A 26109-nucleotide genomic window follows, 5' to 3' on the forward strand; every position below is an offset into this window, starting at 1 on the left:
TTATTATATTTATTCTTGAAGTGTCTTTCTCTGTGCTATTCAAGTGTTTTATCATTTTATATGCCAAATTTTGTCTTCCATGAACATCATGTTCTATTGTACTTATAAATCTATCCCACGACTCTGCTTTAGCCTTCCTTATTATATCTTTAGTTTTATTACGTTCTTGTTTATATATTTCTTCATTCTCACTTGTCCTGTTTTGTCTATATTAAAATATTTATCTTGTTTGTCTTGTACTGCTTTAGCTATTTCTTCATTCCATATCTTTACCCCCCCTTCTTATAGTTTTTCCTGAATTGTCCTAGTGTCTCTTTTGCTATCTTTTAAATTATATTTCGTATATTATTCTTCTATTTGTTCTCTCTCCAATGTTTTACTTATTTCGTCTTTAAGCCTTTTTTCATATAAATTTTGTATACTTTCTTCTTGAAGTAGACTTTGTAACCTAACTCCTACTTCCTCTGTTTAATAGCTTTTCTCTTCTTCCATTTAGCCCATAACTCTATTTTTGAAGCCACTAAAAAATGATCTGAATTAATATCATATCCTCTAAACACCTTGGTATCTCGACTTTGTTTTGCTAATTTTTGGTTTACTATTACATAGTCTATTATTGATTGAAATATATAAATATAAAATATATATTTTAAATAAGTGCAAACAAGCATAAGGATTTGATTAGTTAAAGCTGTTGACATGAGATAATTGTTAGAGAAATTATGATTGTGTATAGGTCAAGTAGCTAAAACAAGTAAAAGATAAACTGCATTCACTTATAAAAATGGAACATTCTGATAAAATATGCTGGATAGTTGAAATAGTGTCACAGACAGGAGGAACTGAGGAATGTCATCAATCCTTAGAGAAACAAATGTAGTTAGAAAGATGGCTGTGTCCTATGTGGAGGCGAGCCAGAACAACTTCCTCCCTATGGTTCTTGTGCAGCATAGACTGCACACAGTTTGATTACAGGTTTAATCTGATATAATTTATTTGCTACCTGTCCATGCCTGAGAATATAATATAATATGTATTACTCACTGTCATCTGTTTAGGGGACCAAAAAGGATGTAACTACTCTGGGATTGTGCTGATCTGTCTGCAGAATGAGCCAGATCACTGCCCCTTATCCTGATGTAGCTTGGGATCCAGCAGAAATCATATGAACATTCAGAAAGATAAAGTAGCATCTGCTGAATGTGGGACTAGACAGGGCAGGATGAGAATTATCTCCTAATGGATAAAGCATATAATGCACTTAGAGAATCAGTATATACACTTTTGATAATTGTATGTTTTAATGTGATCCAAGGCTGGCTCTACAGCATATAATTCTGTATATGCTGTATTTGTGGGCATTCATTAACCGATAAAACTGAATTTGTCAGTTTCAGTATCAGTTCACATATCAAAGTAAGGAGCTAGATAGGCAACATAGAGTTGTAGGTAGAAAGAAGGTGGAGTGCTGGCCTTTCCCCAGTTTTTAAAGAAGTTGCATGTGGTGGATTAGCATTAAAGGGTGGAAGGAGTTGCCTTGATGACTGGGAAACGTTGTCCACTGACATTAAGCTCTCTAAGTAGCTCTCGGACACAAATACCAGTGGGGCAGTTGGCAGTCTGATGGATGTTACAAGGATTTTCCCATCATGGTCCAAAACGGATGTTCACATTGGGTAGTCTGACAGGAATTTTAGTTTAAAGGTATACTATAGCGACAATTGTTTTTGTTGAAGAGAAAAGTGGTTCAGTAGCTTAGACATATAGGCTCTGGACTGGAGACATTCTAAATTCTCCAGTAGCAGTATGGATGGCATGAAGGTGGATTTCATCTGGCCATTGCAATACACTATTTCTGGCTGAAGCACAGACCTGAGACCCATAATCCAGTTTGGGCTTGACAAGTGCACAACAAAACTGAAGTAAAGTACAATGATATGGACAACAGGAGGTTTGGGGCCCCCTCTGCACTTCATAAATGTGTTGCAGGAATGTCAATTTTTCATCAAATAAGTCCAAGGAATGCTATTCCAGTTTAATGGAATAGAACTTTGTCTGGGATTTAGTTCTACTTCAGTCAATCTTTCAAAAGTAAATACACAATTTAAATACAATTTCAATGTACAATATCATATTGTATGTTGAAATTCAATTTAAATTGTGTTTGTATATCAGAAAAATGTCATATTTCAAATATACTAGGTGATTAACATATATACTTTCGTCAGCACCAAGAAAATAACTGTATCTGTATCATCTATTTTCTGACATAAAATCCATATTGTTCTGAGTGGTATAAGGTAGAATTTGTGTCTCTTTTGTCAGCAATTGTTGTTTTGAGATATTGTCTAGTGTTCTGGACAATATCTCAAAACCACAATTGGGCCAGATCCTTTCTTTTGGATAACAGACAACCGTGAATGTCTCTTAACCAAAATAAAGGACCTGGCCGACTGAACAAGTGAAGTTTTGGGTGAACTGTGATGTGTTTTTGTACTGAAGGATATTTAGTGCTTTTGACTGCACTGGCATAGTTTGTGTCCTACGACATGAAGTTCTGTGCAAGGTTACCAAAATAGGAAGATCTGAAAGTTGCTTGTTTCAAGAGTTGCTTAGAATTTTTGATAATAGCTATTTCTACAAGACATCTTGAAGGGAGTTTTCTAACCATTTTAAGAGTACGTACCTGCCACATGCTCTATATTCTTGTGAACAAGAAATGGGGAGAAGCTGCTGAGTTTTTGGTCCTAGTGAATGAATTAAGAAGTAAGGGGTGTCCAATAAAGAATTGTCTTTTCTGATTCTCTTTGTTACAATGTTGCATGCTACAATGGAGCATAAGAGCTCTGTCATACCAGATGTTAAAATGATCCATGTTTACTCCCTTTTACCACGTATTGAATTGGTACTGATTCAATACTTGGTAAAAGAGAGTTTCCTCCAAAAAGTACATTGCAAGCACAGCTTCCAAAAAACTAAACAGAGCTAGTACTCATACTAGAATAACACACTAATTAATAAACCAGAAAGACTTGGTCAGTTTGCTTGGCACTTGGAGCTAGTAACTTCTGAGTTGAAACATCATATTTGTTTTCTATGATTGTGATGTAAATTTTGGTTGAATTGATATAAATTTAAATTGATATAAAAAAAATATTCATTCTGTTTTCAAATAAACTATGTATTTTTGAATTTTTATCCTGTCTTCCATTACTCACATGTTTTACAATATAGGAATCATTCCTATATTCATGATATTCATGCTTTGCATTCCAGTTTGGCTGTAGTTTTGTCTCAGCACACAGCTTAGGAACAGGCACATTTCTGACAGTTATAACATCTTATTGGATCTGATATATGTATTATATCAGATCCAATTTAACAGTCGAAAAACCTTTTGATTTTGCATCTCCCACTCTATCTTCTCCTATGAAGAGAAGGTCCGACTGTCTGATTATCCTTTTTGACAATTCATCATTACATGAAGTAACTGTAACTAAGTGATTCTGCTTATTTTAGTCATTTTCAGTATCAGATCTGAGTGTTCAGGTTTGTCAGCTTCTATCAGAAGGTCTCTCAAATGGAAGTACAGTGGGGTCTCGTACGGCGAATGCTCCACACAACGAACTTTTCGTACCATGAACCAAAGTTTTAACCTCTTCCCTTACTATTTTTCCCTATTTTAGTGTCAAAAAAGATACAAATTTTTTAAATAACGATTTTTATTGCTTTTATGCCGTGTAATGTGGCGCTTGATTATAGAACAAATTGAAGTATTCAATGAGATAGTCAACGTTGTATATTTTTAGAATTATTACCCCGATCAGAACTGCAATATTCTTCAGTCATTATCCATAATTAATTCTTCATTATTAATTATCCATAATTAATTCTTGAAAACGAAACAGACAACCTCATGCAGCACAGTGCTCAGGAAAGAACACCAGGTGACAACACTATGCAAGGTATCAGCAGGTGTCATCTGACACTTGTCTCAGATAAAAATATTCCAAGAAACGTGCCTACCGGGGAATGGCCATAAGAGCCATATTGCGATGAATGTTCGTAACTACCGCTACCGTTATTAACTTTCCCGCCATTGTGATACCGTACTAGATATACCGTAGGTTATATACCGTACTAGATAGCGTTAGTTGAACTTCGTTAGCAGTTAAATTGTACGTTTAAATAAATACATATAACGACTTAGATTACAAACGTAATATAATTAATAACATAACATAATTAATTAATAAATTAATAGAATCATGACTCAGACCAGAGCAGCAAAGCAAAAGGCTCAGGCTAATGGAAGTGCTGTGGCTCAGAGCAGAACTGAGGGGGGCAGTTGTCCTCTGACTCACAGCCTTATAAAATGCACTGTTTGCTTGATGTTTGCAGAGCAATCGGGTACGGGACATGATACTGCCAAGGGGGATGTCTTTGTGTGTGCGCGATGCAAGGAGTGTATCGATATCAGGCAACAACTCGGCGTTCTTTTGGGCCTATATGAGAGCTTGAAGGACAGGGTGGATGCCCTCGAAGAAACTAAATTGAGGGGCCCATCAAGCTCTCAGCTGCCCACATCAACGCCAGAGCTTGCACTTGGGCATCGCGTGACACAGAGACAACCCCCAAGGCAGAATGCGCTGGTCCCGAAGGAACTAGTAGTTGTTGGTGACTCTATTGTCAGGGAAACGGGGAACATGCTTTGTAAAAAAGATAGGTGGAACAGGACCAGGGTATGTCTGCCAGGGGCAAAGGTTGATGACGTTGTAGAGCGAATATCATCTTTTAAGGGCACAAAAGGTGATATAGTTGTACACGTTGGCACTAATAATATTAAGAGTAGGAGACCGGCAGAATTACTTAACAAGTACAGGTCACTGTTGAACAAAAGCCGAGAATTAGGGTTGAATTTGAAAGTGTCTGCAATTCTGCCCAGACACGATAGGAGGGAGTATATGATGAGAGCCTTGTCGATCAATTCGGCCCTGGAAAGATTGTGCAAGGCTCAAGGGGCAGAATTTTTTTCAGCCTGGACTGTACTTGTTAACAGGAGAGATTGCTTCTACAGGGATGGGATACACTTAAATAGAAAGGGTGCAAGAATATTTGCTGATGCTATCGAGGCAGTGTTAGGTGGGTCGGAAAACTGCTAGCTTGGGGGGAGACAAAGACCAATAGATTGACAGTAGCCACTGGCAGAGGTGAAAGAGATTCTTGCACTGCTTCTATTAGAATGAGCAGAAGCCTGAAAAACAAGATGCATGGTATTTCAGAGACTGCTGGGAGCCATTGTGGTACAAGTAAACACATGGGTTGTGTTAGGGTAGCTAAGAATAGAAACAGGTGCAGGTATACTTGCGTGTACACCAATGCTAGGAGTTTGGAGTTTAGTAAATAAATTTGATGAATTTGAGGTATTGCTCAAAACATCGAAGGCAGATATTGTTGGGATATCAGAGACGTGGTGTCACACAGATATAAGGGATGTGGAACTGCAATTTGGGGAGTACAACGTCTACAGAAAGGATAGACAGGATAGGAAGGGGGGAGGTGTTATGCTATTAGTTAAGAAACACATAAAAACCAAGGAAGTGAAGCCAGTCGACATCGCTGGACAGTGCAGTGTGGAGTCAGTTTGGTGTGACATAAACATTGGGAGATCAAAACTGAGAGTAGGAGTGTGCTATAGGCCTAATGACTCTGATGAGTATAATAAGGAACTGTACAGGGAAATAGAGTGGGCCAGTAAATCAGAGTGTCTTATAATGGGAGATTTTAATTTCCCAGATATTGACTGGAATTTGGGGGCTGGATACTCACACACTAGCAGGGCTTTTGTGGATTTATTGGATGATTGTTTTCTACATCAGCATGTTCGGGAGGCAACTAGAGGGAGTAATACTCTTGATTTGATTATCAGCAGTGATTCTTCATGCATTAAGAATCTGCAGATAAATGAACCACTAGGTGGCAGTGATCACAGTGTGCTGAAGTGGGATTTACTCAAAGAGGTAACTACCATTAGGGGTAAAGGGAAGGGTTATTGCTTCCGTAAAGGCGACTACGATGGACTGAGACAGTATTTAAATTCTATACAGTGGGACCAACTGATGATGTTACCAACAGCAAATTCAAAATGGGAAGCATTCAAAGAACTTATCTTGGAAGCTACTAGGCTTTACATACCAACTAAGAAATATTGTTCAAGGTTTAGGCCAAAATGGATGTCAGATGAACTAATGAGGTATATGGCAGAGAAGAAAAATGCATGGGATACTTACAAATTAACACATGACACAGAAGCCTATGATAGATACAAGTTGATATGCAACCAAGTTACAAAGGAGGTTAGGCAGGCGAAGGCAGATTACGAGAAATCCTTGGCAAGGGATGCAAAGAAAAACAGCAAAGAGTTCTTTACTTATGTAAACTCTAGAAGGAAAGGGATGAATCAGATTGGTCCACTTGATATTGATGGGTCAAGTGTTGATGATCCTGCTCAGGTGGCTAACAAACTAAATGAATAGTTTGCATCGACATTCACACATGAGGAGTTATTCAGCGAGGGGAATGCCAGAGGTGTATTCATCTCTAGCAGTAAGTTACAGAATCTTGAAATAACTGGGAGTAAAGTGGAGGAGAAACTGTTGAAGATAAACACAAGAAAGGCACCCGGGGTGGATGGGATCTATCCAGTTATATTAAAGGAGGCAGCAAAGGAAGTAAGCAAACCCTTAGCCATAATTATGAGAGCTTCCTTGGACTCAGGGGAGGTACCCATAGACTGGAAATGTGCAAATGTGACCCCAATTCACAAAGGAGGATCAAAGGCTGACACAAGTAATTATAGACCTGTGAGCTTAACTTCTGTTCCAGGAAAATTAATGGAGGCACTGGTTAAAGACGCACTGCAGGATCATTTAGACAAGACTTCAGTTATAGCTCAGACACAGCATGGTTTTGTTAAGGGGAAGTCTTGCCTGACCAACTTGATTGGATACTATGATGCAGTCACAAAAGAACTGGATGCAGGGAATAACTTTGATATTATATACTTGGATCTTAGAAAGGCTTTTGATACTGTTGCACATGGAAGACTGCTACACAAATTGGAGCAGTGTGACATTGGAGGCAAATTGCTGCTATGGATAAAGGGGTGGTTGAGGGGGAGAAGACAGAGAGTGGTAATCAATGGACACTGCTCATTGTGGACTGATGTTATTAGTGGAGTCCCTCAGGGCTCAGTGTTGGGTCCATTATTGTTTTCTGTATTTATAAATGATATTGATGATGGTATATCGGGATTAATGTCCAAGTTTGCAGACGATACAAAGGTTGGCAGGGTTGTCAAGGACACTACTGACACTATGCTGCTGCAACAGGATCTGGAAAGGTTGAGCAGATGGGCTGAGAGGTGGCAAATGAAGTTTAACATTGACAAATGTAAAGTACTACACATGGGAAACAGCAACCCCAGAGCAACGTATCAACTCTGTGGTACAACACTGACAGTGGTAGAGAATGAAAGGGACTTGGGGGTGGTTGTGCAGGCAGATATGAAGTTCTCTGAGCAGTGCAGACGGGCTGCAAGAGTAGCTCAAGGAGTATTGTCAATGATATACAGGAATTTTTCCAGCAGGGATAAGGAGGTGATTATTCCATTGTATAAGGCGATGGTCAGGCCACACCTAGAGTACTGTATACAGGTCTGGAGGCCTCATTTCAAGAAGGATGTAGAGCTGCTGGAACGAGTACAGAAAAGGGCAACAAGATTAGTGAATGGAACAAAGGGGTGCTCTTACGAAGAAAGGCTTAAGTTTTGCAAATTACAGTGTCTGGAGACTAGGCACCAGCGAGGTGATCTGATAGAGGTGTATAAAGCCTTGAATGGTTTAAGCATGCTCAATGCTGATGGGATTCTTCCTCTAGCTCAGAATAATCACCTGAGAGGGCATAAATTCAAATTGAGGAAAGACAGATGTAGGATAGACGTGCGGAAATTTGCCTTTAGCCAGCGGGTGGTTGGTTGGTGGAACAGACTGCCATCCCTTGTGGTGGAGGTTGATAGCCTAAATAAGTTTAAGGCTCAGCTGGACAGGTATTTTGAACGAACAGAGGGGTGAAGTGGAAGTGGTTTTTTTTTTTTTTTTTTTTTTTTGGCTGATGCTGCATAAGCTTGCTTTCTTGCATCAAATGCCTCTACTAATGCTAATGCTAATGAATGCACATGGATAGTGCATTCATCGCACTATCCATGTGCATTCATACCACGTGCCGACAGCTTTATTCAGGTGACCATTCACTGCTTCTGACGGCTTCACTTGGGTAAGTATTGAAAAAACACAAATTCATACACGACCACGAGATATCTCGAGATAATAATTTATGACATTAAAATGCCAACCCAAGTTAACTCGGGATAATCAGGGAAGTGGTTAATACAAACACAACACACATTCTGTTTTATTCGCCATGTCTTTCTTTTGTTTCAGGAAAGTTCCAAATTTGTTTTTTGAAAGTTTCTTTTGAAAAGAGTTTAAAAAAGATTCAAAAATGGGGCAAAAAAGATTTTGAAAAGATTCAAAAAAGAAAAAAAAAAAAAAAAAAATTCATGAAAAAGGAGCTAGGGTAGTTGATCTGGCAATTGAATATGGAGTCAACAAATCCATCATTGGAATCTTGAAGAACAAGGAGACCATTAAGAATGTTGAGGTTGCGAAGGGAGTGACCAGATTAAGTACCCTAAGAAACATCATCATTGAAGAAATGGAGAACTTGCTGCTAGTATGGATCCACCAAAGGCAAATGGCAGGAGATACCATCAGCAAAGATGTCATCTGTCTGAAAGCCAAGCACATCTATGCTGACCTGAAGGGAAAAACTCCAAGGCCAAGCTCTGAAGAATCTGAATTTAAGGCAAGCAGGGGGGGGGGTTGAGAAGTTTAAGGGGAGGACTGGCATTCATGGTGTCATAAGACATGGGGAGGCAGCAAGTGCTGATAAAGAAGCTGCTAATAAATTTATCAAGAAATTTCAGAAGCTCATGAAAGATGAAGGATATCTACCACAACAGGTCTTCAACTGTGATGAAACTGGGCTTTTCTGAAAAAAAAAAAAAAAAATACCCAGTAAAACTACATCACATAGGAAGAACAAGCTCTGCCAGGCCACAAGCCTATGAAGGATGGGCTGACCCTCCTCTTTGTTGCCAATGCTAGTGGAGACCTGAAGATCAAGCCTCTCTTGGTGTATCATTCTGAAACACCAAGAGCATTTAAGAAGCACTCAATTGTCAAATGGAAACTTGGAGTCTACTGTAAATCTAACCCAAATGCTTGGGTTACTAAGTTTCTTTTCAAGGACTGGGTGCTTGAAGTCTTTGCACCTACAGTAAAGAAAGTTTCTTTTGAAAAGGGTTTAAAAAAGATTTTGAAAAGATTCAAAAAAATGGGTTCTAAGAAAAGTGTCAGTGTAAATCAGCCCAAGAAAACCTGGAGGAAAAGAACTTGCCACTGAAGGCTGTCCTCACCATGGATAATGCACCTGGCCACCCACTTGATTTAGAAGATGCCCTGGAATTGGAGTTCAGCTTCCTTCTAATTCAGCCAATGGACCAGAATGTCATAGCACACTTCAAGAAGCTCTACACCAAAGCACTTTTCACCAGGTGCTTTGAAGTTTGCCATGCTTCCAGCTTCATGACATTGAGGAAATTTTGGAAGGAAGAATTTAACATTGTGCACGCCATTAGACTCATAGAAAAAGCTTGACATGAAGTGTCAGTCAGTAACCTGAACTCTGCCTGGAGAAACCTGTGGCCAGCCTGTGTTCAAGGAGAACCAGATAATGGAGCCCAAGTCATGAAGGACATTGTGGCAGCAGCTAAGGACCTGGACTTGGAAGTGGAGGAAGATGTGGAGGAGTTAATAGAGGAGCATGAAGTGCAGCTGACCATGGAAGAACTGAAAGGGCTGCATAAAAATCAGGTTGGGGAAATGGAAAAAAAATTTTTCCTCAGAGGAGGAGAAAGAGGAAAACATCACCAAAGGTCCAATGCCTTCAGCTACTATCAAGGAGATTCTTCAGGACTGGAAGAAGCTTCACAACAGGGTGTTGGAGTGGCACTCCAACAGAGCTGAAGTGAACAGAGTGTGGGACCTCTACAATGACATAGCACTTCACTACTTCAGGAGCCTCCTTAAAAAGAGAGAAAAGCAATCAACACTGGATAGATTCTTCAATGCTAAAAAGCAGAAACAGGCAGAAGAACTTGAAGAATCTGAAGCTTCTGAACATGAAGAACCTGTAAGCATGAAGAATAAATAGTGTATGTAAATGGTGGCCTTTTTTTTTGTGGAGGGGCCGGTACCAATTAATTTAGTTCTCATAGGATACTATGGGAAATCGCGTTTCATACCACAAACTAGTTTGTGGAACGAATTAATTTCGCGGTACGAGGCCCACTGTATTTAGCTATTTTAAAAGATCTGCTCTATTTAGCTTATATAATAGTGAATGGAGAATACCAGTTCGGATACTATCAAGGACACTAGTTGGTTTTAGAAATTTATTTTATTTTTTTTTTAAAGAAAGTTATATCCAGTTTCTATATCCATTGTTATTTCTTTTTATTCAGGAAGAAAGCAGTGTCACCAGGTTGGCAAGCAATAAAAAGTTAGTTAATAAAGAAGGGGGTAAAAAAGAAAATTGTCTAGATAATGTTTATAGTTTTTAAAGTAAAATCTACTATGTATTAGTGTAAATGAAAGAAAAACTGAGTATGGAACAGAACAGAGCAAAACAAAACAACTGAAGCTTTGAAAAATGCTTTATCTATGTAAGAATGCTTTGTAATATTATAGGCTTATGAAAATGGAATATATTTCTAAGTATATTACTTATTTTTTAGGAGTATTATCATGTATATGTGAAAAGCACCTGCTATCTTCACCATATCTGCCTGGCTATTGGACAACAAATAATAATTCAACTCCCAATGGATGGATTTTATGAAAATTTTTAACTGGTGAGCCATCCCAGCACTAATCAACCAATCAATCAATAGAAATCCAGCAATTATTCTTTCCTTCATATATATATATATATATATATATACGAAGAAAAGAATAAAAGAAAAGAAAAAGAGACCTTGTAAAAGATAGGCGAATGAGATTATACAAGTGCAAGAAGTGAATTTCCAGCTGAAAGAAATCATAAGTTTTTGAAGACTGCCATTTTATTGACTTAACTGTCATATTATATTGTACTCTATAAGTAGCTTTATAGTCCTAGTCATGCTCGTTAATTTATTCTTAATTTAGCTAGAGATTTTGTAAGTTATTACTTGGTATACGTAGAACCGTTGTTTTGTTTGAATCTTGCCATCACTGTCATAGTATAGAGTGAGTAGTAGGAAAATTCAAATTTTTAATTGTGATAAATAGGTAGGTCTAAAGTTCGAATCAATCATGTTGGCATTAGTTGGATAATTTTGTTATATATTATAATTAATTTATAACTCCAAATCACTTGTTGGGCATATATCTTTATGTTCAGCTATGGATATAATGAATTCAACATGGGGTGGTTATGGTATAACGTAATGTATATTCTGAACTTATTAGCACAAGGTATAACATAAAACTACATAGCATAATACATATCACTGTATTTAGGAATCTATTAGATTAGTATAGTAGTGACAATTATTTAATTAAATTTATTAATCTTATTAATTTTCATTGTTAGACAATTGTATTCAAATGGAAATCATGCCCCAGATTAGAGCAGCAAAGCAATGGGCACAAAACAGCAGGAGTGCTGGGGGCTCAGAGGAGAACAGAAGGGGAAGATTCTACAATGCATCACAGCCTAAAAAAATGGGCAACTTGGGAAATGTTTGTAAACCTTTCTGGAACAAGATGTGATCTAGCCAAGGAGGATGTCTTTATGTGTGCTAGGTGCAGAGAGTGTCAAGAAATTAGGCGACAACTCAGTGTTCTGATGGGCGTCAATGAAAGTTTGAGGAATCGGATAGATGCCCTTGAAGGTATTAAAGTGGAGAACCCATCAAGCTCTCAGCTGCACAACTCAATGCTAGAGCTCAATCCTGTGCATCAGGAAACAGAGGAAATCTCCAAGGCAGAATGTGCTGGTCCCACAGGAACTAGTTATTGTTGGTGACTATTGTCAGGGAGATGGGGAATATATTATGCAAAAAGGACAGGTGGAACAGGACCAGGGTATGTCTGCCAAGGGCAAGAGTTGATGACGTACAGCAGATATCTTTTAAGGGCACAAATGGTGATACTATTGTACATAATGGCACTAATGACATTAAGAGTAGGAGATCTGCATTTTTAATTAACAAGTACAGGTCAATGTTGAAAAAACTGTTATGAGTTAGGGTTAAATTGGAAAGTGTCTGCAATTCTATCCAGACAGGATAGGAGGTAGTATATGAAGAGACTCTTATCAAGCAATTCGGCCTCGGAGAGAATATGCAAAGCTCATGGAGTAGAATTTTTTCAGCATGGTCTGTGCTTGTTAATAGAAGAGACTGCTTCTACAGGGATGAGATACATTTAAATAGAAAGAGTGCAAGAATATTTCTGATGATATCGAGGCAGTGTAAGGTGGGTTGGAAAACTTCCAGTTGGGGGGGGAATTCACAGTTTAAAAGATTAACAGTACCCACAGGCAGAGGTGAAAGTGATTCTTGCACAGCTTCTATTTGAATGAGCAGTAGCTTGGAAAGCAAGATGCTGGGGATTTCAAGGACTGCTGGGAATCATTACGGAACAAGTAAATACAAGAGTTGTGTTAGAGTAACTAACAGTGAGAACATGTGCATGTATAATTGCATGTACTAAATGCAATTATACATTTGCAATAAAATAAATAAATAAATTAAATTTGGAGTGCAGAATTGGATTTTGGGGAGTAGAATGTGTACAGAAAGGACACACAGGATAGGAAGGGAGGAGTGGTTATCCTGTTAATTAAGAAAAACATAAAATCTAAGGAAGTGTATCCAGTTGACATTGGTGGACAGTGCAATGTTGAGTCAGTGTGGTGTGACATAAGCACTGGGAAAGGGAAAATGAGTGGTTGTGTGTTATAGGCCTAATGAATCTGATGAGTACAATGAACAATTGTACAGAGAAATAGAGTGGGCCAGTAAATCAGAATGTCTTATAATGGGGATTTTAACTTCCCAGATATTGACTTGAATTTGTGGGTTGGTCACTCACACACACTAGCAAGACTTTTGGGGATTTATTGGATGACTGTTTTCTGCAGCAGCAAGTTCGAGAGGCCACGAGAGAAGGTAATACTCTTAATCTGGTTATCAGCAGTGATTATTCATGCATTAAGAATTTGCAGATAAAGGAAATTCTAAAAAGGTGACTACAGTGATCTCAGACAGTTTTTAAATTCTGTACACTGGGACGAACTGATGATGCCACTAACAGCAAATCCTAAGTGGGAAGTATTCAAGGAATTAATCATGGAAGCTACTAGGCTTTTCATAACAAGTAAGAAATACTGTTCAAGGTTTAGGCCCAAATGGATGTCAGATAAACTAATGAGACTCGTGGCAGAGAAGAAAAATGCATAGGATGCATATAAATTATCAGGTGAGACAGTAGTCTATGGTAGATATAAGCTAGTCTGTAATCAAGTGACAGAGGAGGTTAGGAAAGCGAAGGCAGATTACGAGAAATCCTTGGCAAAGGATCCAAAGAAAAACAACAAAGACTTCTTTACTTATATAAACTCTAGAAGGAAGAGGATGAATCAGATTGGTCTACTTGATATTGATGGTTCAACTGTTGATGATCCTACTCAGATAGCTGACAAACTGAACAAATATTTTGCATCTACATTCGCACATGAGGAATTCTGTAGGGAAGTGGAGGACAGAAGCTTATTAAACTCTAACATAGAGCTTAAAGAATTTGTAATAACTGAAAGCAAAGTGGAGGAGAAACTGTTGAAGTTAAACACACTGAGTGATCACTGAATTATGACCACCCTTACGAAAAGTGAATGCAACCCGTTAACCATGTGAGGTACGAGAGTGTGTAGTTAGTTGACCTATGTAGCATAGATAAGGTGTCAGTGGTTCAGTAGGTAGTAAAATTCCAAGCATTATGGGTAAAAGGAAGGATTTATAGGACTTTGATAAAGGACAGATTGCGGAAGATCGACGAGCTGGTGCCTTGATTTCCCAAACAGCTGAACTGGTGGGGTGTTCGAGAGCCACTGTAGTTAAAGTGCGTCAAAATGGTCAAACAACAACCCGAAGGTAAAACTGCAAAGGTCAGCGAAAGGTTGAAGTTAGAGGTGAGCGCCGGGTCCAACGACTCGTACAGGCGCAGCACTGTTCAAGATGCAACATGGGTTAACTCGGAACAATATCTGCCATGACCATGCATCGCATATATGGCTATACCAGCAGATGACCCCTACGGCATCCTCTCCTAACCAAAGTTCATTGGTGTAAAAGACTTGCCTGGTGCAAAGAGCATGCAAGTTGGATGTTAAAAGACTGGAAGAAGGTGTGCTGGTCAGATGAGTCACGTTATTTACTCCACACCGTGGATGGTCATGTACGGATTTGGCATCAACAACATGATGCTCTTCATCCATCATATCAAAAGTGCAGGCTGGTGGAGGCGGTTGTATGGTGTGGAGCATTTTTCACTGGCAGGAACTTGAACCCCTAGTACATGTGGAACAATGCTGCACTGCTCAGTGGTCTCCACTACTGTTAACTGCTTGCTGACTGTGTTGTTGTTGTTGTGGGGGTTTGATGGTGCATAAGCTGCTTTGGCTATAATGCACTTATTCATTTATAATAATAATATATGAGAAATTCTTGTAACGTCAGACAAGGCTGAAATCAGAAATGACTAAAAACTCCAATTTGCTTCAGAAAGTTGAAAAATTCAGGAATACTTATGTTGTCGCCAATGACATTCTCATGTTTTAGAAAACAGGGATTGTGCATTGGACTGCATTATATCGTCAAAGTTTCTTGCGACAACCGACATTGCAAGAAACTTTGATGATTCTCTAGAGTTATTGGTTTCCGTAGGTTAACCAATGACAGCAGGGTTATATTTCTGTCTGGTTTATAGTATGGGCATTCAATGAGAATGTGTTTAACAGTCAGATTTAATGAACAATGGCTGACTGTGTTACACTTTTTCCCAAATGGCAATGGTGTCTTCCAAGATGACAATGCGCCCAGCCATCAGGCATTGTTGTGCAGGAATGGTTTGAGGAACACAGTTCTGACTTCCAGCATATTGATTGGCCTCCGAGCACCCCCGATATCAATCCCATAGAGAACTTGTGGGACACTATGGAAAGGCATGTCAGGCATTGGCCGTATCTCCTGAATGCTTCAGACATCTTGTTGAATCAATGCCATGTCGGATAGCTGCTGTACTGAGGACAAAAGGAGGACCTACAAAGTATTAGATAGGTAGTCATAATTCAGTGATCGCTCAGTGTATTTCAGGGGTCTTTCAGTCTTTCCTGAAATCCATTATACGTGGATTTCAGGAAAGCTTTTGATACTGTAACACATGGAAAAACTACTGTTTAAATTGGAGTAGTATGACATTAAGGGCAAGTTGCCATTATGGATAAAGGGATAGTTGAGTGGGAGAAGGCAGAAAGTGGTAAGCAACGGACACCACTCTTTTGGACTAATGTTATTAGTGAAGTACCACAGGGTTCGGTGTTGAGCCCACTTGTTTTCTATATTTATCAATGATATTGATGAAGGTATATCAGGCTTAATGTCCAAGTTTGCAGATAATACAAAGGTCGGCAAGGTTGTTAATGAGAGTAATAACAGTATGCTACTGCAACAGGATCTAGAAAAGTTGGGTTGATGGGCTGAGAAGTGGCAACTGAAGTTTAACATTGACAAATGGAAAGTACTCCATATTAGTAGATGTAATCCCAGAGAAACGTACCAACTGTGTGGCACTACACTTGGCTGGTAGAGAATGAAAAAGACTTGGAGGGTAATTATGTAGTCAAATATTAAGTTTTCTGAACAGTGCAGACAGGCTGCCAGAGCAGGTTATGTGTGGTCTTGTCAATGATATACAGAAATTTTGCTAGCATAGATAAGGTGGCAATTATCCCTTGTATACAGCAATGGTCAGGCCACACCTTGATTACTGCATACAGGTCTGGAGATCTCATTTTAGGAAGGATATAGAGTTGCTAGAACAAGTACAGAGAAGGACAACAAGATTGGTGAGGGGAATGAATGGGTGCGCTTAAAAAGAAAGCATTAGCATTAGTAGAGGCATACGATGCAAGAAAGCAAGCTCATGCAGCATCAGCCAAAAAAGAAATCCCTCCCATTTCACCCATCCATTCGTTCCAAATGCCTGTCCAGCTCAGCCTTAAATTTATTTAGGCTATCAACTTCCACAACAAAAGATGGAAGTCTGTCCCACCAATCAACCACCTGCTGGCTAAAGGCAAATTTCCACACAGCTATTCTACAACTCTTTCCTCAATTTGAACCTATGCCCCCTCAGGTTTGTAATTTGAGCAAGAGGAAGAATTCCGCCAGCATTCAGCTTGCTCAACATATTCAAAGCCTTATACACCTCAATCAGCTGGACTTACAGGTGCCTACTCACCAGGTGCCGCAATTTGCAGACATAAGCCTTTCTCTGTAAGAGCACCCGCTTTGTTCCCCTCACCAATCTTGTTGCCCTTCTTTGTACTCGTTCTAGCAACTCTACATCCTTCCTAAAATGACGCCTCCAGACCTATACACAGTACTCTAAGTGTGGCCTGATCATAGCTTGTACAATGGGATAATCATCTTCCTGTCACTGCAAGCAAAATTCCTATATATCATTGACAAGACTTCATGAATTGCCCTGGCAGCCTATCTGCACTGCTCAACGAACTTCATATTTGACTGCACAACTACCCCCAGGTCTTTTTCACTTTCCAATTCCATGAGTGTAGTACCACACAGTTGGTACATTTCTCTGGGGTTATTTTTACCCATATGAAGATTAACATTGACAAATGCAGTACTTTACATTTATCAATGTTAAACTTCAATTGCCACTTCTCAGCCCATTTGCTCAACTTATCTAGATCCAGTTGGAGTAGCATACTGTCTTTAACAACCATGCCAACCTTTGTATCATATGCAAATTTGGACATTAATCCTGATATACCTTCATCAATACCACTGATGAATACACAAAACAATAATGGACCCAGCACTGAACCATGGGGAACTCCACTAATAACATTTGTCCGTGAAGAGCAGTGTCCATTGATTACCACTCTCTGTCATCTCCACTCAACCATCTCTTTATCCATTGTAGCAACTTGCCCTTAATGCCAAACCTCTCAAATTTGTACAGCAGTCTTCCATGTGCAACAGTAACAAAAGCTTTCCTGAAATCCAAGTATATGATATCAAAATTATTTTTGACATTCAGTTCATTTGTGACCACATCATAGTATCCAATCAAACTGGTCACACAAAAGGCCTTCGATGGTTTGAGCAGGCTCAATGCTGATGGGATTTTTCCTCTTGCTCAGTTTACAAACTTGAGGGAGCATAAATTCAAAATGAGGAAAGACAGTTGTAGAATAGATGTGCGGAAATTTGCCTTTAGCCAGTGGTGGGTGATTACTGAGAAACGTCAATTGTCTGTTGTGGAAGTTGATAGATTCAAGGAAGAACTGGACAAACTTTTAGAGTGATTGGATGGGTGAAATGGGATTCTTTTTTTTTTTGGCTGATGCTGTATAAAGCTTGCTTTCATGCATCATATTTCTCTACTAATGCTAATGCTAATATGACGTAGGTTATCCATATGCTGTATACTAGGTACCTGCTGAAGTACTGGATGTTATGTTTGTTGTTATGTGATGATTGCAGAAATGAATAGGCAAAACACAGGGAAATGAAATATTCTCATTCTCACCCTGGGAATGAAGTTTGCCATTCTTCCCCACAGACCACTGAGATTGCTTTGGGTGTTGAAGCATCATTGACATGCATCACTGAGGAGGTTGCGAATGCGATTTGCCTGAAAACCATGGTGATCTTGTCTCATGCTCGCCCTGCCATCTCTAATCTCAGTCGACGTCAAATCTCTGCTCTCAACACACCGAAACAAGATACTTCCATTGTTGTCCTTCCGGCAGACAAGGGGCATTGAACAGTCGTTTTGAACTGCTCCGACTATGAAGCGAAAGCCCTATTACTCCTACGAGACACCTCCGTCTACCAACTCATGCTCGCCTCTCCTGTCAAGATTCTGGAGTGATGGGAGTACAAGGTAAACAACCTCGTCAACAATTGGTTTTGATCGGCGAAAATCACCAAATCCATGCCCTGGCATCTTCATGCCTCCAGCTGCCAGATTACACAGTTTTACGGTCTACCAGAGGTCCACAAAAGGACGGAGCGCCCTTAAGACTTATCATCTCCTGTTGTCGTTCCCTGACCTACGAATTATCTAAGTTTGTTTCAAGCTTGCTCTCGCCCCTAATGGGCAAGACTGCAAACACCATTTCTAACAGTGGGGAATTCCTGGATGGGAATGGCCTCATTTGATGTGGTGTCTCTTTTTACTTCAATGCCAGTGGAACTGGTCATCACGTGTGCCAAGGAGCTTCTAGACGGTGAGAAAACCCTGAGTAACAGATCTTCTCTAACCTCCAATGGCATTTGCAACGCCCTCAGTTTGTGCTCGACTGGTGGGAACGTCATGTTTGGTGACTCCATTTACCGACAGATACACAGTACAGCCATGGGTTCCCTGGTTAGTCGAGTTATGGCAAACATGCAATGGAGGAGCTGGAGAGTCATGCATTTGTGGGTTTGCCAGATCCCATTGCCTTTTGGTATTGCAACGTGGATGATGTGTTTGTGGATGACGGTCATTTCTCAGGGGTCGGGCAACTGACTTTTGCATCAGCTTAACTCTCTGTCGCCATTCAATCAATTCACCATCGAACTGGAGTCAGACAATACTCTTCCTTTCTTGGATACCCTTGTCTGGCGTAAGGGCACACGTCTGAGGAGTCTATCACATGCTGATGTGTGCTGGCCAGTTCGCCAACTACTGGTCAGCACACGCACGCAGCCATCTTCTTGGCACGGTGCGAGCCCTATTGACCCGTGCCTGGATCCACTAATTCTGTGGATAAGAGGCACAATGAGATCACTAGGGTTAAGACAACACACTGACTGGTGAGGTGCAGCTACCCCATTAATGCCCTGGATAGGTGTGACCTACAAGCCTGCGACCACGTAGCGGCTCACAGGACCATGCACAGTAATGATACCGCCTCAACCGTCTTTATCCCATTCTACCCAAACCTATTGCAACAAATTTCTAGAGTCTTAATGGCTCATGGAAAAAAGTGCTTACAACTGCCGGGCAGGAAGTTGCGATCCCTCATCTCGAGGGTTAAGATGTCAGTTCTCCCCATGCTGCAGAGTGGATTAGTCTACCATATTTCCTGCCGTGATTGCTACGTTGGGGGAACCGGCAGGAGACTCAGAAGTCATGTCTCTGAACACGAGAAAACTATCCATTTAGTGGACGTGGAGTACTCAGCCACTGAGCACTTCTGGTCAATGCAGCAAGACATTGATCCACGTCACATCATGATTATTGATCGGTCCCGTCATTACCGTTGCTACGTCTGGTTAGAAATCGCTGCACATCTCATTTCAGTGGTTCATTTACCTGCAACAGAGGATGTTGTGTCCATCCCAATACTGAGACGACCATCCTCTTGGTTGACAAACATTGGCATTTACAACGTTCCCAGGCATTACAGATATAACTGCAAGATATAACTAATTGTTACCTGCACCTGTAGCACGCAGTTCACCATACATGACTGCCAAGGCATGCACATGACATTCTGTATGTTTGTGCATTAACTGTCACAACTGATGAAGGATACCCTCATGTTTGAAAGCTAATGTATTACTTTCCTGTATATTTTACCTGTGTTTTTTGTACATAGTAAGCATTAAACATATTTTTTACCCATAACCTGTTATTTCCTTTCTTTCTGTTTTGCTCTGTCGCATAATACTTTATTGAATATGGATCCAGAGCACATAGGCCTTTTTTGCTTATATCTGAAATATTCTCAGTTTTCATATAAATGTCATTGCTTTTTGTTTATTTTTCTTTTCAGTTTATTAAATACATAAATGGTGAATATTAATATTCACTTGTTATTTAATCACAGTAGAAACGTTAAATATGCATTACTTCAATTGTTATTAAAATTCTGGAAAAAAATAAGTAAATGCATTATGACGGCATTGGGTATACTACGATTGTTTAATTTATTAAATTGTAGAGCCTGAAATACATGTTGCACATTTCACATGCTGTGAGATATGCAGTGAAGTGGAAGGAACTGCTTTTATATATATATTATTAGTTAATCATTTAGTAATTTGAAAAACATAACTCTCAAAGCATTTATACACTTGAATATACAGTAGAATTTCACTAATTGGTCACCTTCAGGACCAGAGGGGTGACCAATTAGTGAGGAAGTAAATAAAAAGTCAATTTGTAACCATAAAAAACTAGGAATTATTTATTTAGATTAAATTTTAATGCATATACAGTAATTTAAAAAAAATTACATACATGTATATTTAAGAACACTTTTAACTTAATAAAAAAAAAAACTTATTTACATTACAGTAATTTGAAATTGTACATACATTATTTATTTTAAAAAAATCTGTTATTTTTGTTTGTTTTTGGTATTGTTGGTGTTTTTCAGTTGTTGTTTGTTTGTTATTTGGATTTTAGGAGCATTAGCAACTAAGGCCATATTGCTCCGGGATATGCGGTAGTCATTCCCTGACCTTTCCGCATCCTCCGTATTTGGTGGTGACGGGCTCGAACCCCGGTCTAATCAAGAAGCACGTGCTACGCACTGCTGCTCGTTCCCACCTGGCTACGGAGGCGCCGGCGTGTTTTTCAGTAGCCAAGTTATAAATTTGTCGTAGTAAAATTATTTTTGGCATTTCTGCTTCTTCTTGGCATTCATACCAATTGATTATATCTGTCAGGGATTGACTGGTTTCCTTATGGGAAATGGTAGATTTTGTGGGCCTGTCGTCTTAATCTACTACTTCAGTAGATCCAGCAGAAACATAGGAGACAATTTCAACATCCGTAAAAATTTCGTAACCTACATCTGTTGCGTCTATATCGCACCAATTTTTGACATCATCTTCATTTAAGTTTTTGAATATTGGCAAGGATCTACAAATTTCTATTAAAACTGGTGGTGGAGACTAGAATCTTCTTGTTCTGCAGAGTCAGGTTGTACTGTTTGAGATGGCCAGAGCTTATTCCAGGCAGATTTTAGTGTCTTTTTAGGAACACTTTGCCACACATCAGCTGCGTTATAGATAGCATCCTTTATAGTATATTCCTTCCAGAACTGTTCTACCTCTAAATTGTTTTCACATAGTGCCAAGTTCTGTAAAAATAATTTTCTATTCCGCCTCTTAAAACTTTCTATAATGCCCTGATCTATTGGCTGTAATAAGCTAGTTGAATTAGCTGGAAGAAATATGCAATGACTGTTGTTATGGAATGAAAATTCTTCTAAATCGTCAAGGGGATGGGCAGAAGAATTGTCCATTGTCAAAAGTGCTTTTTCTGAAAGGGTTTTTGTTTTAAGGTAAGAAAGAACTTGGGGACAAAATTCTTCTGTAAACCACTGCTTAAAAATTTCGTTGTTCATCCTGGCATTATTTTGGGCATAATATTTTACAGGCGGTAAATTATAATTCACGTTCTTAAAAGCATGTGGTTTTTTTGCCTTGCTGCTAATGTCATTTTGTGGCCTCCACTAGCATTGGAACAAACAAGAATTGTTAAATGCTCTTTCCTTACCTTAAATCCTGGGGCTGAAGATTCTGACCCAGATACCAGTGTTTTTTGAGGAAGTGCTTTCCAGTATAATCTTGACTTGTCACAATTATACACCTGTTCCATGCACAATCCAAGATCACTAATACGGGCATTTAGTTTTTCGTGATAATGCACTAGGATTTCACTGTTAGCACTCATCTTCTCTCCTTCAATCTGTAGTTGCCGAATACCGTGCGGCTCCTTAAACCTATGGAGCCAACGTTGACTTGCTTTAAAATTTGGGTCACCGTCCAATTTTTGATTCATTTGGAGCACCTTTTTGATGATAATTGGTCCACTTAATAGAATCCCTTGGGAGCACTGCTGTGCGAACCATATAAACATGGCTTCGTCCAATTTGTCGAGTGTTGCTGTAGTCAGCCTTTTTCTTTTCGAAATGTTTCCATCAGCAGCCTCCGTTTGCACATAAATTCTTCAATTTTGTCCCCATTCTTTTTTATATTATTAATCATGGTACATGGGACACCATACATTTCCAAGAGTTTTGATGCACTTAGCTAGGAAATGATTACCCTTGTTTTCTGTTTACTATTCAGGGAAGGATGGTTTTACTGAGATATGTGTTTGAATCAGTATCTTTCAATTGAGTTCTGAGGAACAAGGTAATGACTTTATTCCCTGTTATTTTCTTTCCTGCCCACTTCCTACTCTATCACAAATATGCATTAGATTTGGGAATCAAAAAGATATCAAGACAATTCTGGAAAGAAAAAAAAAATTCTGGAAAAAAAAAAAAAAACTAGTCCTCCAAAGGTGGACCAGTTTTTTTTTTTTTTTTTTAAGACTTTCTTTAACAATGCTTTCATTGTTTCAGATTTTGGTTATAGTTTTGGAACTGCAAATATAAAATTAATGCTCATAACAGCAATAGTAATTTAAAAAAAAATCATTTATCAAACTCTTATGGAATCCTAGACAAACTATTAGAGGGTACAGATAGTGACGTGGGAGGTGCTAATTTTTTTTTTTTTTTTTGCTGATGCTGTATATAACCCTGCTTTCTTGCATCATTTGCTCCTGCTTCTGAAAGTCAAGCTGTAAAATAAATGAGTAAAAACAGTTTTTTTCTCCTTGTTTTATTTGCACACTCACATGGTAATATGAGTGTTTATAAAATGGTAATATGATTGTTTATAAAATACAATGTGCATTTACTTTCTGTAAATGCACATTGTATTTTATAAACAATGTGCATTTACATTTTCATTTGTATTTTATATACAACGTACAATTTCTGTAAATTGCACATATCATATGGTATCAATAAACATAGAAGACTACTTCCCATCAGCTAAGGACAAACAAATAACTAGATTGCTTTCATTGAGGGTGTCTTCAGCTTCTTGCGTGAATGGCTTCCAAATTATTGTAGGAGTTATGGAATCTCTGAAAAGTGGCAGGAATAACTATAAATACCAGTGTTTATATCTATAAACACTGGTATTTATAGTATGTATTTGTAGTATATGTACTGGTATGTATTTGTAGGAAAACATTTCAACATTGGTTGTTGCAGGAAAAAATCAAGGGTTTGGCTATTAAAAAGAGTGGAAATTAAACTGCTGAAACACTGCTTGCATCATCAGCACATAAAGTTTAAACTTTAAGAGAGATATAAATTTTTTTTCAAGAGGCTTACTTCTTCGGGACAAAGTTCTATTGCTTTAGCTAATGTTACTCTTGCACTATGTGACCTCTCCAAGAAATAACCATTAGAAGTTTCATTGGACTGTGCAGGTGGAGACCAGTTATTATAACTGTACTGGCTGCTATTGCCATAAGAACGCTGTAATAAAATATTATTTAAATTGTAATTAAACTGAATAAAATCATGATTCTCAATTGTTTAAAATAAGCCAATAATAAAAAAAATTATATAGTGAAAAGATTTTTACAGCAGAAAGGCGGAAAAAAGTTTATTATTCCATTAACAACTTATGAATTATAGAATACAATGGCAAAAATAAAAACAATAGAAGAGGTTAAAAACAGTTTTTAACATTTATGTTATGATAATATATGAAATAAAAAGGGTATTTTTCATGAAAATTATGTTTTTTACCCCCCAAATTTGGTTATTTCCATTATACAAAAGTTCACTATTAACAAAACTAAATGCTCATCAATATTGTATCTATTCGATCATTTGGGTCAGATATAATATCAAGACACTAAATGTTTTGGGCTTTTAAGTTGGATTAGCATCAATTTATGAATTACACAGGGGATTATAGAATGCATATAATATTCTGTAAGTTGAAGATATAGATGTTACTTCCTGGTACTATGTACGGACTAATATAAATACACAAAAATTTGGAAGATAGGCATACACTTTTTTTGGAAGTCCTGATAACATAATTAAACTTCTAGCAACAAATGGCAAAAACTGCCATGTATCTTGAGTTTAAAATCAAGTGTTTTTTGCTGCCATAATTTGAAATAATTTTTTCCAAAAAATAAAAGTTCAAATTTAAGAAAGATATATAAATTTTATATAAAACAGGTGATTTTAAACTCAAGCTAATTTGGCAGTTTTTGCCATTTGTTGCTTTAAGTTATGTTACCAGAGCTTCCAAAAAAAAAAAAAAAAAATTGTATGCCTATCTTCAGAATTTTTGTGTATTTATATTAGTGATGACAGTTCCAGGTAGTAACATTTTGGTTGATCTTCCAGGTTTTTACCTAATGGATTGTCTATGAAGTAATATCTTACTACTATTTTATAATCAGCAAAAGATTATTATTCAACCTTACTTAGAAATCTATAAAAAAAAAAGCATTACCTTATCTAGCTCATCATTTAGCCATTCTACAGCAGTAGTCCACTTGCGTTTAAGATCACCATTACTTTGCAACATATTGGCTGCAGCTTGACATGTAGTAAAAAGTGTTACCATGCATTTTATACACTGGTATGCTCTTTTCTGGTAGTGATTTTTGCTCTGTTGAATAGTGTCAAATAAACCATCTCTGTCATCAGGTATACCTTTGAAAAGATACACAAAAAATCTTATATTTTAGTAAATAATAACCTTTTAAAGATTAACTAAAGGTCAACCATTATAATGGAAAACGATAATAAGAATTCTTCCTCTATTGGCAGAGTTATTTCATGTTTTCTTTAGTACTATAAAGCTATTGCAATTAAACTCTCCAGAAAAGTTATGGATAAAATGCAAATGGAAAACAAAAAAAAAAAAAAAAAAAAAATCTTATAAAATTTACCATTTATTCAGTATATAAGTCAACTCATTGCATACATCAGCCTCTATGTTTTACCCTGAAAATTCATACATAATCATATATTAGTATTACTTCAGACATATGATACAAGAAAGCAAGTTTATACAGCATCAGCCAAAAAAAAAAAAAAAAAAAAATGCTACCCATATATATTATTAAACCTGTTACAATTCGCTCTGAGAAAGCTGTAATTTTATTTTAACAACCCTACCCACTTCACCCATCTGGTCACTCCAAATGTTTGTATAGTTCAGCCAACAACTTCCACAACAACAGATGGTAGTCTGTTCCAGAAATAAACTATCTGCTGGCTAAAGGCAAACTTCCTCACATCTAATCTACAACTGTCTTTCCTCAATTTGAATCTTTGCCTCCTCAGGTTCTTAATCTGAGCAAGAGGAAGTATTCTATCAGCATTGAGCCTGCTCAAACCATTCAAAGCCTTATACACCTAAATCAGAACAACTCGCAGGTGCCTAGTCTCCAGATGCTGCAACTTTCAGAACTTAAGCCTTTCTTGGCAAGGGCACCCCCTTGTTCCTCTCACCAACTTGTTGCCCTTCTCTGTACTCTTTCTAGCAACTCTACATACTTCCTAAAATGAGGCCTCCAGACCTGTATACATACTCAAGGTGTGGCCTGACCATTGCCTTATACAAAGGGATAATCACCACATTGTCTCTGCTAGAAAAATTCCTATATATCATTGACAAAACTCCATGACCTGCTGTGGCAGCACATCTGCATTGCTCATAGGACTTCATATCTGACTGCACAATTACCCCTAGGTCTTTTTCATTCTACACCTCCCTGAGTGTAGTACCACACAGTTGGTACATTTCTCTTG

General features: G+C 38.2%; 1 protein-coding gene across 4 annotated transcripts in view; it reads right to left on the bottom strand.

The window, feature by feature from the left end:
- Positions 1–26109, bottom strand: part of faf (ubiquitin carboxyl-terminal hydrolase-like faf) — a 1326265-nt gene that overhangs the window by 13081 nt on the left and 1287075 nt on the right. For all 4 annotated transcript variants that reach the window (XM_090382082.1, XM_090382083.1, XM_090382080.1 and 1 more), the window contains 2 exons: positions 24803–25005; positions 23656–23802 (listed from right to left, as the gene is read on the bottom strand). In XM_090382082.1, the coding sequence (XP_090238208.1) occupies positions 23656–23802; positions 24803–25005 (350 nt within the window). The remainder of the gene's footprint in view (positions 1–23655; positions 23803–24802; positions 25006–26109) is intronic.

Source organism: Mastigoproctus giganteus, chromosome 9 (genome assembly GCF_048544385.1).
Source record: "Mastigoproctus giganteus isolate SK-2022 chromosome 9, ASM4854438v1, whole genome shotgun sequence".
NCBI lineage: Eukaryota > Metazoa > Arthropoda > Arachnida > Uropygi > Thelyphonidae > Mastigoproctus > Mastigoproctus giganteus.